This window comes from Cariama cristata, unplaced genomic scaffold, assembly GCF_000690535.1.
Source record: "Cariama cristata isolate BGI_N322 unplaced genomic scaffold, ASM69053v1 scaffold16985, whole genome shotgun sequence".
Lineage (NCBI taxonomy): Eukaryota > Metazoa > Chordata > Aves > Cariamiformes > Cariamidae > Cariama > Cariama cristata.
In genome coordinates, this window is record NW_009615966.1 from 68,339 (window position 1) to 82,395 (window position 14,057).

The 14,057-nt window shown below is 41.4% G+C and overlaps 1 protein-coding gene across 1 annotated transcript in view; it reads left to right on the forward strand.

The window, feature by feature from the left end:
- TTLL5 (tubulin tyrosine ligase-like family, member 5) overlaps window positions 1-12,471 on the forward strand; it is a gene marked incomplete at both ends in the record, with an annotated part of 79,119 nt that extends 66,648 nt beyond the window's left edge. The window contains one exon of the mRNA XM_009700008.1: window positions 12,320-12,471. Within this exon, the coding sequence (XP_009698310.1) occupies window positions 12,320-12,471 (152 nt within the window). The remainder of the gene's footprint in view (window positions 1-12,319) is intronic.
- Between the last annotated feature and the right edge of the window lie 1,586 nt (window positions 12,472-14,057).

Genomic DNA, 14,057 nt, shown 5'->3' on the forward strand with positions numbered 1-14,057 from the left:
CAGCCTGTCCAGGTCCCTCTGCAGAGCCTTCCTACCCTCCAGCAGATCGACACTCCCACCCAACTTGGTGTTATCTGCAAATTTACTGAGGGTGCCCTGAATCCCTTTGTCCATATCATCTATAAAGATATTAAACAGCACCGGCCCCAACACTGAGCCCTGGGGAATACCACTGGTGACCAGCCGCCAACTGGATTTAGCTCCATTGACCACAACTGTCTGGGCCTGGCCATCCAGCCAGTTTTTACCCAGCAAAGAGTCCACCCATCTAAGGTGCGAGCAGCCAATTTATTTAGGAGGATCCTGTGCAAGACAGTGTCAAATGCTTTACTGAAGTCTAGACAGACTATATCTACAGCCTTTCCCTCATCTACTAAGCAGGTCACCTTGTCATAAAAGGAAACAAGATTGGTCAAGCATGATCTTGCTTTCATAAATCCATGTTGGCTGGCCCTGGTCCCCTGATTTTCCTGCATGTGCTGTGTAATGACATTCAGGTGATCTCTTCCATAACCTTGCTTGGAACTGAGGTCAGGCTGACTGGCCTGTAGCTCCCTGGATTGTCCTTCCAACCTTCTTGTAGATGGCCGTTACACTTGCTACTTTCTGTTCTGCTGGAACTTCTCCCGTTAACCAGGACTGCTGGTAGATGATTGCGAGTGGTTTGGCAACTTCTTTTGCCAGTTCCCTCGTTACTCTGGGATGGATCCTGTGGGGGCCCATAGACTTGTGAGTATCTAATTGGCACAGGAAGTCAGTAACCATCTCCTCCTGGATTACTGGGTCTTCACTTAGCTCCCCGTCCCTAACTTCCAGCTCTGGGGGCTGGGTATCCTGAGGACAACTGGTCTTGACATTGAAGGCTCAGGCAAAGAAGGCATTGAGTACCTCAGCGTTTTCCTCATCCCCTGAGACTGCACTACCCTCTGCATTCAGCTAATGATGGAAACTCTCCTTGACCCTCCTTTTGCTGCCAGTGTATTTATGGAAACTTTTTTTGTTAACTTTAACTGCAGCGGTCAAATCAAGTTCTAGTTGAGCTTTGGTCCTTCTAATCTTCCCCCTGCATGACCTCGGAACATCCTTATAGTCCTCCCAAGTTACCTGACCCTCCTTCCAGAGACAGTAGATTCTCTTTTTTTCCCCTAAGCTTCAGCCTAAGTTCTCTGTTTAACCAGGCCAGTCTTTCAGACCAAAAAAAAACAAATCCCAGAACACCCAACCCATGTCTTGATCTATTAGAATTCTTTGAACTGAGAAAAATAGGATCTAGTGGAACTGGTTCTTGTTCAAACTTTCAAAAAAGTTTTTGACAAGCTTTCAGCAGGGACTTCAAGAAAGACACTGAGGTGCTGGAGTGTGTCCAGAGAAGGGCAACAAAGCTGGTGAAGGATCTTGAGGGCAAGTCTTACGAGGAGCTGCTAAGGCATCTGATGGGGAGCAGCTGAAGGAGCTGGGGTTGTTTAGCCTGGAGAAGAGAAGGCTGAGGGGAGATCTGACCTCTCTCTAGAACTGCCTGAAAGGAGGCTGTAGCGAGGTGGGGGTCAGCCTCTTCTACCAAGTAACCAGTGACAGGATGAGAGGAAATGGCCTCAAGCTGCGCCAGGGGAGGTTCAGGTTAGAAATGAGGAGGCCATTCTTCACAGAAAGGGTCATTAGGCACTGGAATGGGCTGCCCAGGGAGGTGGTGGAGTCACCATCCCTGGAGGTGTTTAAGATAAAGACTGGACATGGCGCTCAGTGCCATGGTCTAGTTGAAATGGTGGTGTTAGGGCAAAGGTTGGAGTCGATGATCCCAGGGGTCTCTTCCAACCAAACTGATTCTGTGATTCTGCTAAGCAAGCCAAGTATCTGTAGGGCGAGAGGTAAAGTTTTGTTATACATCAAAACCAGACAGAAAGCAAACAAAAGAATAACTGGCCAGTTTACTATACAGCAAGTGGGTAATTGAAGACACAGAATACAGAATGCACATGATGGAGTGTAAAATTAAAGATTTGAAAGGAGGAGATTCATGATGATTGGCATATTATTACCTAAAGAATGAATATAAAATGAAGTTACTGCAAGGTAATATGAGGTGTGAATTTACAGTACGTTAACACTCTATAGTGTTCATCCATGTGAACAAATGCTTGTGCAGCTCATGTTTACTACAGGGGCTAACTTCTTGTTACCTTCAGTATAATGTGGACTACAAATGTCCAAATGTTCAATTACTATGAAATTATGTGTGTGCTGTAAACTTAAACTTGAGCCTACCTCCTGGTAATTTGTTGGTACATCTGTATTCTGTTGTTGGTTATTATGAGAAAAGCTGAGAAATTTAACTACTGCATTAACTGGGCAGGACAATGGCAGATGAAGTTCGGTGTTTACAAATAACTGATTACATGACAAGCAATATTTTTGACTACTTAAAGTAATAAGCTATAAATTAACAATTTAGGGAAGAAAAAAAGTGTTTTGGATGGAGAGTTCAGTGGAGATATCTGTTCTAAATCAAGCAGTAAAGGCAACAAAAAATGTTAGCGTGTTTAAGGAGCAGGATAGGAAATAGTATGCAATTGTGTAAGCATCAATTACATGCCCTCCCTTGAAAAACTGTTTTCAGTTCTGGTTGCCATTCCTAAAGTGAATTCAGGAAAAATAACCGAAATTCACTGATGAGTGACTACAACAATTAAATTATTTTTTTAACAAGGAAGTGAAAATGTTTGTTTGTTTGTTTAGGGAGGAGATAGGTATGAAGGAATTATACAGAGCAGTGGGTGACAAGGTAAATAAATTTGCTTTTATTCATGTTCCTCATAATAAGAAGGGGATATTCAGTTTAGTAGGAAGACATCAGAGTAAAAACTGATAATAAAAGTGAATAGTTATTGTCACAGAATATACTTACCTTCTGAAACTTCCTGCAACAAGATACCATTAAGGCAGAACGCTTAACAGGCCATAGTTACCTCAGAATAATGAACATTTTGCAAATGATACATCCCTAGGTTTTACCACACAGAAATAAAAATTTGATTTTCCTTATCAATGTTTCAGTTACATGCACAGAAACTAAAATTTCTTCCATCTTCTGAAATATGTCAGGCAAGACAGTGAGTTTGCTGGGCCATTGCTGTGAACTGACCTTTTATCTTTAATACTGAGGAACTTGTGCTTTGCTGCTGCTTCCATATTTATGACTTTCTTTGCTACATTGCTTTATTGTAGTCAAGCTAAATATTTCCTTTATGGTAAGTGGGTTACTGAGGCACTTGTGAGGAAATCAGTATCTGAAATTAGCTATTTTCCTAGTTATGGCATGCAGATGATTGTTAATTATTTTTACAGAGTGGTGTTGTCTTTGGCAGTATGTGTAATGTAGTGTTGTCAGTGTGTTAACAATACTCAACTCAATTTTTCAATTGTCCTGAAATTTTCTTGTTCAGTTTGCCCATTGCTTAGCATGAGCCTAAGATAGTAACAGTAGTATTGAAGAATCAAGGCAGATACATTGGTGATGAGTTTGGCAATGAAGCCTGAAGATACGGTTCAGTAAGCCCCTTTTGTTGTATAGGGATTTAATTGCCTTTCTTGCTTTGATTTGTGATATAGGGACCTTACTGGCTACTATGTTACTTCTGGACAGCTGAACTAAGGTGTTTTTTTTCATCTGTACCTACTGTCAGCCATTGGCATTTCCTGATGGATAGATGGATGAAGGCTGTGACCAAAATAATCCAGACTTCTTTTCCCTCTGCTGTGTTCCTTACTAGACATTAATCCTAAAGTCTTTATTTCACGTGTGTTTAGCATAAAATATTTCTGTGTGCTTGTGTTGTGGGACTTTCTATGGGGAGGGCATTAAAATGCACAGCATGTGTGTAGATCCAGAGCCAGGTAGCTGGATCCTGGATATATATGTGTTTTTTTTCTTTGTGAAGAGCATGCTACTTCCCTCTGAAATATGCTGCAAGGTAAAAGGAAGGTGGTTTTTTTTTTTTTGCAATGCTGGATATGTATGAGGTTCCTGTCACTGGCTGGTGTGGAGGGCTGCAGTTGATATCTACCAGGCTGTAGTACTTTGTAGTTATTAATGCTTGTGAACTGAAGAATATGTTGAATTGGCCAGCTTCACCAGGAGGAGGAGGAAGAGAAGGAGGAGAGGAAGCCTGGTGGGAGCTCTGCACCTTTCTGTGAGGGAGAGTGTGAGATTTCAGGACCCAGCTATCATTAGGAATAGCTCCAATTCTTCTAGCCAGGGAGTTTAATCACAGGGATAACATCAGACCACCCAGGCAAGGGCTATGCTGAGCTGCCTCAATCTCTGCTATGCAGCCAGTCACTGCCCAAGATCCAGCAGCCAGGATTCCTGCAAACTTGCTGACAGATCCATAGGAGGATGGGGCACTTTTTTCATTCTACACTTTTCATTTGGCCAGAAGGTGGAAATTAGCAAGAAGCAGATAAGTTTACTAAACCTTAGGACAGGGGAGGGAGTGAGGAAGAATTGGAATTGATGCTTTACAGTGCCCCAGAGTGGCCTTGTGGGAATAATATCCCACAGGAATCCCAAAATAGCGAGCTTCAGCTTAAGATCAGCTACAACAATATTTGAACCCACACCACCTCCTCAGTTACCTGTCCCAGCTACACAGTGTGGTACCCTGGCCTGCGTTGCCCTCAGCAGAGGGAAAGTGCCACAAAGGAAACTGCCAGTGTGCCAAACCACACTGTACAGGTCCCAGTGGGCACCAGGTCTTTCAGTTCTAGACCTGAGCAGTGCAACACGGTGACTACAAAAAGACCATTAGACTCAGGGTGCAGCAAGTATTTGCAGAAATTTGGTGGGGATATTTTCCCCACCAGTTTTTTTTCAGTGTTAGTCCCTTGCTTTGACTCAACCCACTTTATCTGAGTCTTAATCAGATTTATTTTCCTTATGCAACCATTTGGCTTGCTTTTACCCTTCCACTGATGGAGAGGAAGGGAAGTGTAAAGGAAAAAGGTATCTCACTGTAACTAGGAAGAAGAACAAGAAGCCAGGAGATGAAGTCTGCGGAATATTTTTCTTTCCTCTTTCACACAGGTCTGCACTGCTGGAAGGCCCAATCTCCTCCTCATCCCCAGGCTGTTCACACAGGAGCTGGAATTACTTTTAATACTACTGATTTGTAGCATTAGCAGTAATATAACTGGTCTCAGCAGAGGTTGTAGGAAGTGAAAATGTCAATGTAGTTTCTGCAGTGCTTGAATTGAACCCCTTCTGCACTGAGGCTCCAAAGGGTATAGGAGCAGAGGCTTTTGTTACAAAGCAGCAACATCTGCAGAGAGTCACCAAGTGGGCCAGGCTGAGCAGCTAGAACTCATGTTATGGGTAAGATTACACCCTGATCATCAAACGTTTGGCAAGACTGTGCCTTATCAAAATTGCTCCCACTGGGAAATTTTGGGGCAGAGTGTCTAAATGAAAGCCTGACTTTTTCAGGAGAAGGAAGAGTGGAGTTCAACCGTACACAGCAGCAGCACTAACTTTTTTTTCATTGTTAAATGGATGCATACACTGGAGACACTACAAAGGAATTTGCAAGTTTGTCAGGTTTCCCAGGAATGTCTCTGGCAGGTCTTTGTCTGGAACATTTTCTGGAGACTGGAACACTTGTGCTCTGTATGCATATGTATATCCTGTAAGCTGGTAAGCTCCACTAGCAGAGAAGGAATGTCACAGGCCTTTGGCCAGATCGGCCTTGGTACACACACAGATTTCACACTTCCCAGCCTGTTAGCCCAAGTTCTTCCCTTCTTCTGGTTGGTTGCTCCTGCAAATTCAAATCTGTACATAAAATGAAGGTGCTTTAGTATGGGGTGTAGTCAGCAAGCTGGCTTGGGTAACAGAAAGGTAGCCCTAGAAAACTGTTTGTATTGCAGGGTTTCTTCAAGGATTTTGTAATAGGTATATTTTGTGCCACTAACAGACAGTGAAAGTTTGTGTGTGTGTGTGTGTGTGTGTGTGTTAGAGGGCTCTTGTTTCCTTTGCCTCTTAAGGGAAGAGGCAGGTTAAGATCCCGTGATGTTTCCCATACTGGGATGGCCTGTTGGATTCCAGTATCTCAATGCATTAAGGAAGAAAAGGTGGGTGGACTGTTTCCAATAGTACTGGAAGACCTGGGTGCTCTGTTAGACCAAGTCATGCTAGCCTCTGCTAGATCACAGACGTACATGGGAGCTCTGTGGTACAGCCAAGAAAATGCAACACACAGCTGGGGAGAGGACAGATTAACAGTGAATATTTATATTGTTGTAGCATCTAGTCATGGTAACCTCTGAAAGCTGAAAGAAGAAAAAATGCAGCAAAATTCTATTTAAAAAAATTTTTTTTTGTTAGCTCTTTCCCGCTCTTCTTGGGAATATAAATATTTCACTGATCTCGAAAGCCTCAGGGGTATGTGTGTCTGAGGAAGGCTTGGCAAGTGAAAATACAGTGACTATAGAAGCCAGGGAATGGAAGAAAAGAAACATTTCTTTTACAAATTATTGGATAAAGATAGCATTGCTGGATGAATGGTAAGTAATAAAATGGAAAATTAGGGATTGACTGGAGGGTCTTGAAGGAGTCAAACTGAGCACACAGGAAAAAATAGATCAAAGGGCAAAGGAGAAGATATTAGAAGTGATAAGACATTTTGCACATTTTCAGTTTTCTAGTGGAATACTTCCTTCTTTGAGCTTATGATATAGTGTCATCTTGTCCTATCTGAAGCATTAAAACCTGAAGATTCTGGTCTGGTCATAAGGTAGAGGAGCAGTGATGTTATGTGTGCCTTACTGTGATCTATGTCCAATCTTTCTTTAAAGGAAAAGGTTTTTCAGTGAACTGTTGATGTTCATATCTGCCTTTGAAACTTGTTGATAGGGTACATTGTACTAAAAACTTTGGCATTAAGTCTTCTCTTGTTTTAGATTGTGAACTTTTTATCATATTGAAGGTTTTTTTGGAAGAGACAATAATGTAGGCCTATGATGACTGCCTTCTTTTGGCATATCTCTTAGTCTTGATCTTTGAAATATGGCTCAAACTCTGGATCCCTTTTCCTTCTCGCTAATCAGAAAGATCCAAATGGAAATGTGAGATGTGTGAACTGGAGAGGATGCGAGTGTGGCTCTAAGTAAAAGAAATGGTCTTTAGACTTTGTAAATCTCCAATACTCAGCACTTTATAGGCAGCAGGATATGACTGACCTCTGGCAGAAAAATACTAAAACTGCCAACTGGGGAATGTGAAGTAGGCATTTTTTGTAGTGTGTTGCTTGCTCAGTGTTGTAACTCATTGACCAGTGAAACTCAGGATCTGCTGTTCAGGATGTTGGCAATGAAAATTTAAGTCACTTTTCCACTCTCTGCCAAGAGAGGCAGAGTAACAACTTCCAGTGATGATGTGTCCCTGTTCACCCTGATTGACTCCTGCAAACTAGCAAGAGAAACACTCAGGCTTTTAGGAGGCTTTTCCTGAATCCTTGGAGGCTAATCTGCAGCAGTGACTTTTTTTTTTTTTTTTAAATTTTTGGCCATTGTTAACGTTTGCTGCTTTGGCTTAATTGAAACATTAAAGGAGATCAAAATTAAAATACTCACTTGAGTATAGAAAAAAGGTTTCTGAGTATGATATTTTCAATAGTATTCTAGAGTACTATTGAAAGAATAGTATAATGTAGCTCAGAAATGTGAAAGATGTTAAGCTCCTCTTCTGACTCTTGCTTGTGATTTCTTAAAGGTACCATACAAAGAGTCTTTGTCTGTAGGATGCTATTCATTAGAAACAAAATCTGTCCTGGAACTTTCTTTCTTTCTATCTGTATTTGGAGATTTCTTATTTCCTATTTAAATTATAAAGCAGATTAACAAAACCAAAACTCTCAACTCTTATATCTAGCACTTTTGTGTATCTTTCTGTGTTGTGGCCTTGCTTTCAATCTTAAATTTATTCAGAAATAAATTTCTCTGGATAAAGCAAGGCTGTAGAGACCAATTCTTTTAAGCTTATGTGTCTCTGCTGTCAAGAAGGCAAGTGTATTGCAGTCATAAATTTGCCTTGTAACATTTGAAAATTTAAAACAAACAAAAAAAAGAGTATTTTGGCATTATGAAAGAAGTTATCTTTTGGCTTATTAGCATTGTCTTGAATTAAGTGTAACAGTACATACATGCGCCATTAGGTTTTCTAACACAAGGCTCTATTTATCGATATGGCTGTGGCAACCCACATGTTCTTCCCTTCCCTATTTCTTGATGTTAGATAATAAATAGAAGGACATCAAGTGGGCTCTCCTCCTTCCATGAGAGATTTTTGGGATTTACTATCCCATTATGTTCCTTTCAGCTTGTGACCTTTTTGCTGTCCCCAACAGTTTAAAAATTGTGGCAAAACTTTAGGAATCATTTTATGATGAGAGATATTAGCTGTGTATTATCTTGCATTTTACAGACTCCAAGAGAATATATTGATGGGAGGAGATATGTTGGAAAATAGGGATGCTTGAAGTGTGCAGTGCAGCACACACAGACCTCCTGTCATACTGTCAGTGTCAGAAAAAATACTCTGAATTCCCTCACTGCTAGTGAAAAACAGGAATCTTATGAAGGAAGAGAGTTTGAACCCATCTTCATACAACTCAGTGTGAAAACTAACTTTATTCTTATAGATCCACACCAACGACCACCTTCCCTGTTGAGCTCCACTAACCTGCGTTTCTTGAGTTTTGGGGTTTTGTTCTGTTTTGTTGTTTGTTTTGTTTTCTACTACCATAATTTCGGAAGCTGCAGGCTATTCTTTGTGGAGATTTTGGTGTCTGCTTTGGTTCAGGTGCTATACAGTATCTTCTTTTAAGCCAAAGTAACAATTGATTTGCTGCTAAGTATTTGCCTCTATGAAGAGAAGAATGCAGTTTCATGAGGTGCACAGGAGGACTAGTGACTAGAAAATGGAGCCACTCTGCTGACCATAGATGTGTTGAGGGTGCCCCAGCAGTCCACCAAGGCAACATCCTGGCAAGCTAATTATGGCAGCTGAAATGTCTCAGCGCATGGCACAGTAACAAGCAGTAACACCCATCTGGGTGGGCTGGCTGCAGCTAAAACTTGGACACTTGCTGGTGTTCTCTCCCTCATTCTGAATCCCTTGCCTGTACTTAATCCTGCTGTAGTTTAAACACCTGTCTACCTGGAATGTGTGAAATGTCCCTACTACCCATGCTAAGCTATTTGCTCACCTGCTTTGCTTAGAAAGACAGCTTTCAAATAAACAATGATACAGTATTAGAGAGGAAAGCATACCGCATTAATGGAGCAGGGGTGAGGTGGTAATTCATCAGACTGAATGGTTCTTGGTATCAAGATGAGGAGGAGAGAAAATTGGATAAAGTCATCTTCATTTCCCACATTGGATGTGTTGGCAAAGTTGTGATCACTGTTGCTGACAAGCTAAGAATTGTATATATCCTATTTCATTTACCACATTGGCCTCTGTGTTTGCCTCATTTGCCATTTGTGCTTCTTTTCAGACAATAAACTCTTTGTGTCCAGAAACTGTCATTGTTAGGTATTTGTATAGTGCCTGGCACAGTCAGAACTAAACCTAATTTGAAGTTTTCTATTATTGCAACAAAAATGCTTTACATTTTAATTAAATTTACAGAAGATAACAATGTTTAAGGGTGAAGTAGAGGCACCAAAATGACACCTAATGCTGTTTTCCATATAAGATGGGGAGAAATGCCCATTACTAAGCTTTCCCAATATATCCCACTGTAAGATCATCTTTTAAATTGCTGGTAGTGTTCTGAAACTTCATCCATTTGGACTTATGTTTTCTGTGCTTAATGTTCAGTTTTCAAAATACTTCAGGCAAGGTGAAATGTTCCAGCCAAAACCAAGGCTGGATTAAAAAAAAATATTCTGTGCATTTTAATATCTACAGAACTTTTCTTTGAAATCTCTGGATCTCCTATGCTTTGGAATAGCAATCTGGAATTTAAAATTTTGTCCAAGCTTGATTACACAATAACTATGTGAAAAACTTCATGTGAAATATACTCAGCGGCACCTGCTAAAGCTCCTCAGCTTCCTGGAGGTTCCCTGCACACTGAGGATGCTAAAGTGAATATCTCTGTATTTGCACTTCTAGACTACTGAGGCTGGAGACCCCATTCACCTGTGTTCTCAGTGACCTTGTCTGTGTTGGATTGGGAGCCAGTTTGACTTGAATGCAGAATAAGCGGGAATTCTGCCAGGGTGTGGAGAATACCTAGGACAAGGAGGTTCTGCAGTTTGGACCTGGACATAATTTGGGAGAGAACAGTGAGAACTGTTTGGGCAAAAGGACAGAAATGGAAGGAATGGCAGTGTGGTAAACGTGGTCCAATGAGAAGCCCACATTCTGGGGCTGGGTGCACAAAGTGGTTGGCAAGAGGAGCGGACTGGGGAGGGGAATAAGACTAAAACCACTTGGATATAGGGTATGTGAGCAACTGGAAGAGGAACGAAGAGCAAACGTGTGGGAAGACACATCGAATAACTACTCCCATGGAAAGTTCCAGGCCTGAAGTGGTATGGCTCAGGGGCCAGAAGTAGTGGGGAGGCAGTGCTGAAGTCTGTAAGAATGAAACTGGACTGAGCAGAATAAAGAGGGTGATACCTGAAACATGGCAACTGAGACTGAGTGGGTGAGAATAACGACAAACAGAGAAGGAGCAAGAACGGGAAAGGATGGAGCTGAGAAGGGATAAGATGAAAGCAGTTGCTTTTGGAGAGTGGGCAGAAGCCTAGTGTCGAACCACTATAATTTAATCCTGTCCAGAACTTGAAGTAGGAGTTAAGATTTCTGAACTTACAAAATTTAGATGTCTTGTACTACTAAACCACAGAAGGAGTGGCAACCTACTGTGTTGCCAGTTGCAATGTTAGTTCATGTTCCAGAGTTCAGTCAGAGGATATGAAGTCTGCAGTCCGGCACAAGTCTATTGTAGGTATGAGTGTAGTGTATTGCAGTGAAGCTGGTATGTACTTATTTGAGTAATTGAGCACAAATTCTGGTAAAAGAGCATTGCTAAGATCTCAAAGCTGGGAATTCACAAACTATGCTTAAGTTGTCATACTTAAGTGACTTAGTAAGCATCACCTTTGAGAGCTGGAGCAGATGCAGGGCTAGTTGTTAGAACACAGACAGAAAGAAGAGTCTATGTCTCATTGGCTATATGGCTGCCAGTTGCCACAGAAGTGAGCAGGGGCAAAACAGATAAGTCTTGCTTGCCGTATGACCTTAATCTTGGTGTAGAACCAGGTCTGTTCTATGCTCCCAAAAAGTAGCGTGTGATCATGTAATTAAAGGCAGTCATAAACTTAATTCTGGCAATGCCTGACTGGGAATCTTGGCTTTGCAACATCTGTAGTGTTTTGTAACCTTCATAAATTTTTTTTTTTAATGTAAACTAATACTTACACTACTGTAGTAGATACCATTACGTTATGTATTTAGGCTTTCTTCAGTAAACCAACAGATAGTTTCTGCTTCCAGAGTTTGATCTTTCAAGAAGATAAGCAACGCAAGAAGAATGCTTAGAGAGAGAAACAATGGAATACATATTAGATGCTTAAAAACACATAGATAATTTCTTTAGAGCTTGATATAACAAACATACACCTAACATGATTTTAGGCTGTCATTAACTAGTGTATTTACTTGTGTGAACAGTTTTGAAGTGGTTGTCTAAGAAATTTCTTTTGTGTGTGGTAGAGTTTGGTTTTGAATTTTACATCCAAGGTACATATGCTGTTGGGTTGTGTCTGTATGTATGCATAGAGAGAGGACAGATGCATATGGCTGGCTTAGTGACACAGCTCATGATGACCAGGCAGACACTCTAGTCTCTGCTCAGTGTAATATGAGCTTCTAGCTTTTGGTTAGTGCATATAGAATTAATTTTTCACATGACAGGAATGTGATGTTGCTTTCTTACTTCGGGATTTTTGCCCCATCTTTGTCCTTTTCCTCCTTTGTTCTTGTCTGAATGGAAGAGTTGTAGATTTAATGCTGGTACTTGAATTCTTCTCAAGCATGGTGCCTGTTGGTGTCATCTCTCCCACTGCTTTATGTAATTAGCACAGTTTTTCTGCATCTGAAGATTTCCCTTCCCTAGCAGTCTTACTTTGCTTTTTACATACTCTATCCAGTTTACTTAGTGACACCTTTTGCTCTTTTCTTGGCTTTTAATTGTTTCTGGGTTTTTGTTTGTGTTTTGTTGTTTTGTTGTTGTTTTTTTTTTTTTCTCTTTAGTTAACAAACCTGAACTTGGCAAGTGGAGCTATAAGCAAAGGGAATGCAGCCACCCCACAGAGCTACCAGTCACCACTCAACAAAAGAGGGTCACTGTGGGCTGTTCAGTCAGACACTTATACAGCTGACGAAAGATCTATCTCTTCAGTCAGGTAAGTTAAAATTGCTGCTGTGGCTTTTTGAAGAAGAATGCAATGCATTCAGGAGCTCATTTGTAATTTGTGTTTGGTTTCTTGCTCGGAAGATAACATTTAAGGGCCTAGTGCTGGTTGTTCTCAGGACTATCCTAGAAACTAGGCCTATGAAAATAGAGCTGTGTTCCCAGAGCTGGCAGGTTCATGGTGAAATAAGGGCATGGATGAACAAGTAGAATGAAAGGGAAATGTGTGTTTCTCTGGTAATTTCTCATCCCTGCATCTGTAAGTTTAGGTTTACTGGTGTTGAGACATATATGCAGAATGCAAACTTATAGCTGATACTGCAGGAATCTCCACTAAGACCTCATCTTCACGCTTTTTACTTGAATATCAAGGTTAGATTGTTCAAAGATAGAGCAGCATCTTGCAGTATTTGTAAAAGTTTGTTTTTCAGATGGCTGCTGTATGCTCTTTATTAATTTTGGACATTGGAATTTATACTTATGGCTGATATATTCATGGGACTAAGGGCAGAGGACTATGATTCTGCAGTAAAACCATTCTTCCTTGGGTTGAAAGAGCAGCAAGATTTACACCAAGGATTCTGGATCTTGGAAGCTAGGAGCAAGCTGAGCTTGCTGCAGTAGGCTAGGCTGAATACAACCCCGGAACTGCTGGAGATTTGAGTTCTTCCTTTGCCACTTCAGTAAATATTATTTATTCCTTCACTTTTGTCTTTTAAAATAGAATAATGAGGCAGAGCTTCTCCAACACAGGAGTTTAGGACTGGAAAGAACTGTATATATGTCATTGGTACCTGAATGCCACTGGAAAATGGAGGGAGGTGAGAGAGGCAGACACACAGTGCAAAAAGCGCATGACCTGAATGGCCATCCTTTCCCAGATGGGTTCTTCGATAGGAGGATTGGAATGGGATTTTTAAAGCTCAAGTAAAATTGTTCTTATTTCATCAGTCACTGCTTTTCTTCCTGCCTAAAGAAGAGGAATGTGAGAAATGAATTCCTGGCCTGTTTCTGTTCCAGCACAATGTTTGCCTCTGGGGTTTAGAGTTATTGAGAGAGGTGGTGGTGATTCTGCTCTTGGAGCCCAGCCAGGCAAGCTATTACCTAATCCAAATAAAGAACCTATCCAACAGGTGTAAACTGCCTTCCCTTCCTACATAGCTTGAGAGAGCAGCAGAGTGCAGGCTGTCCTAGAGCTTCCGTTCCTTTATCAATTCTGCTTGCACCTCTGTGTGAACTCACAGACATAACTGGAGAAGTTGACTGGAAGTTAGCAAATGTGATGCCTAACTACAAGAAGTGCTGGAAGGAGGATCCGGGGAACTACAAGCCTGTCAGTCTGACCTCAGTGCTGGGGAAGGTTATGGAGCAGATTGACTTGAGTGCATCACATGGCCCGTACAGGACGACCAGGTGATTAGGCCCAGTCAGCATGGCTTTCTGAAAGGCAGGTGCTGCTTGACTAACCTGATCTCCTTCTATGACAAGGTGACTCGCTTCGTGGATGAGGGCAAGGCTGTGGATGTTGTCTACCTAGACTTCAGAAAAACCTTTGACACCGTCTCCCACAGCATTCTC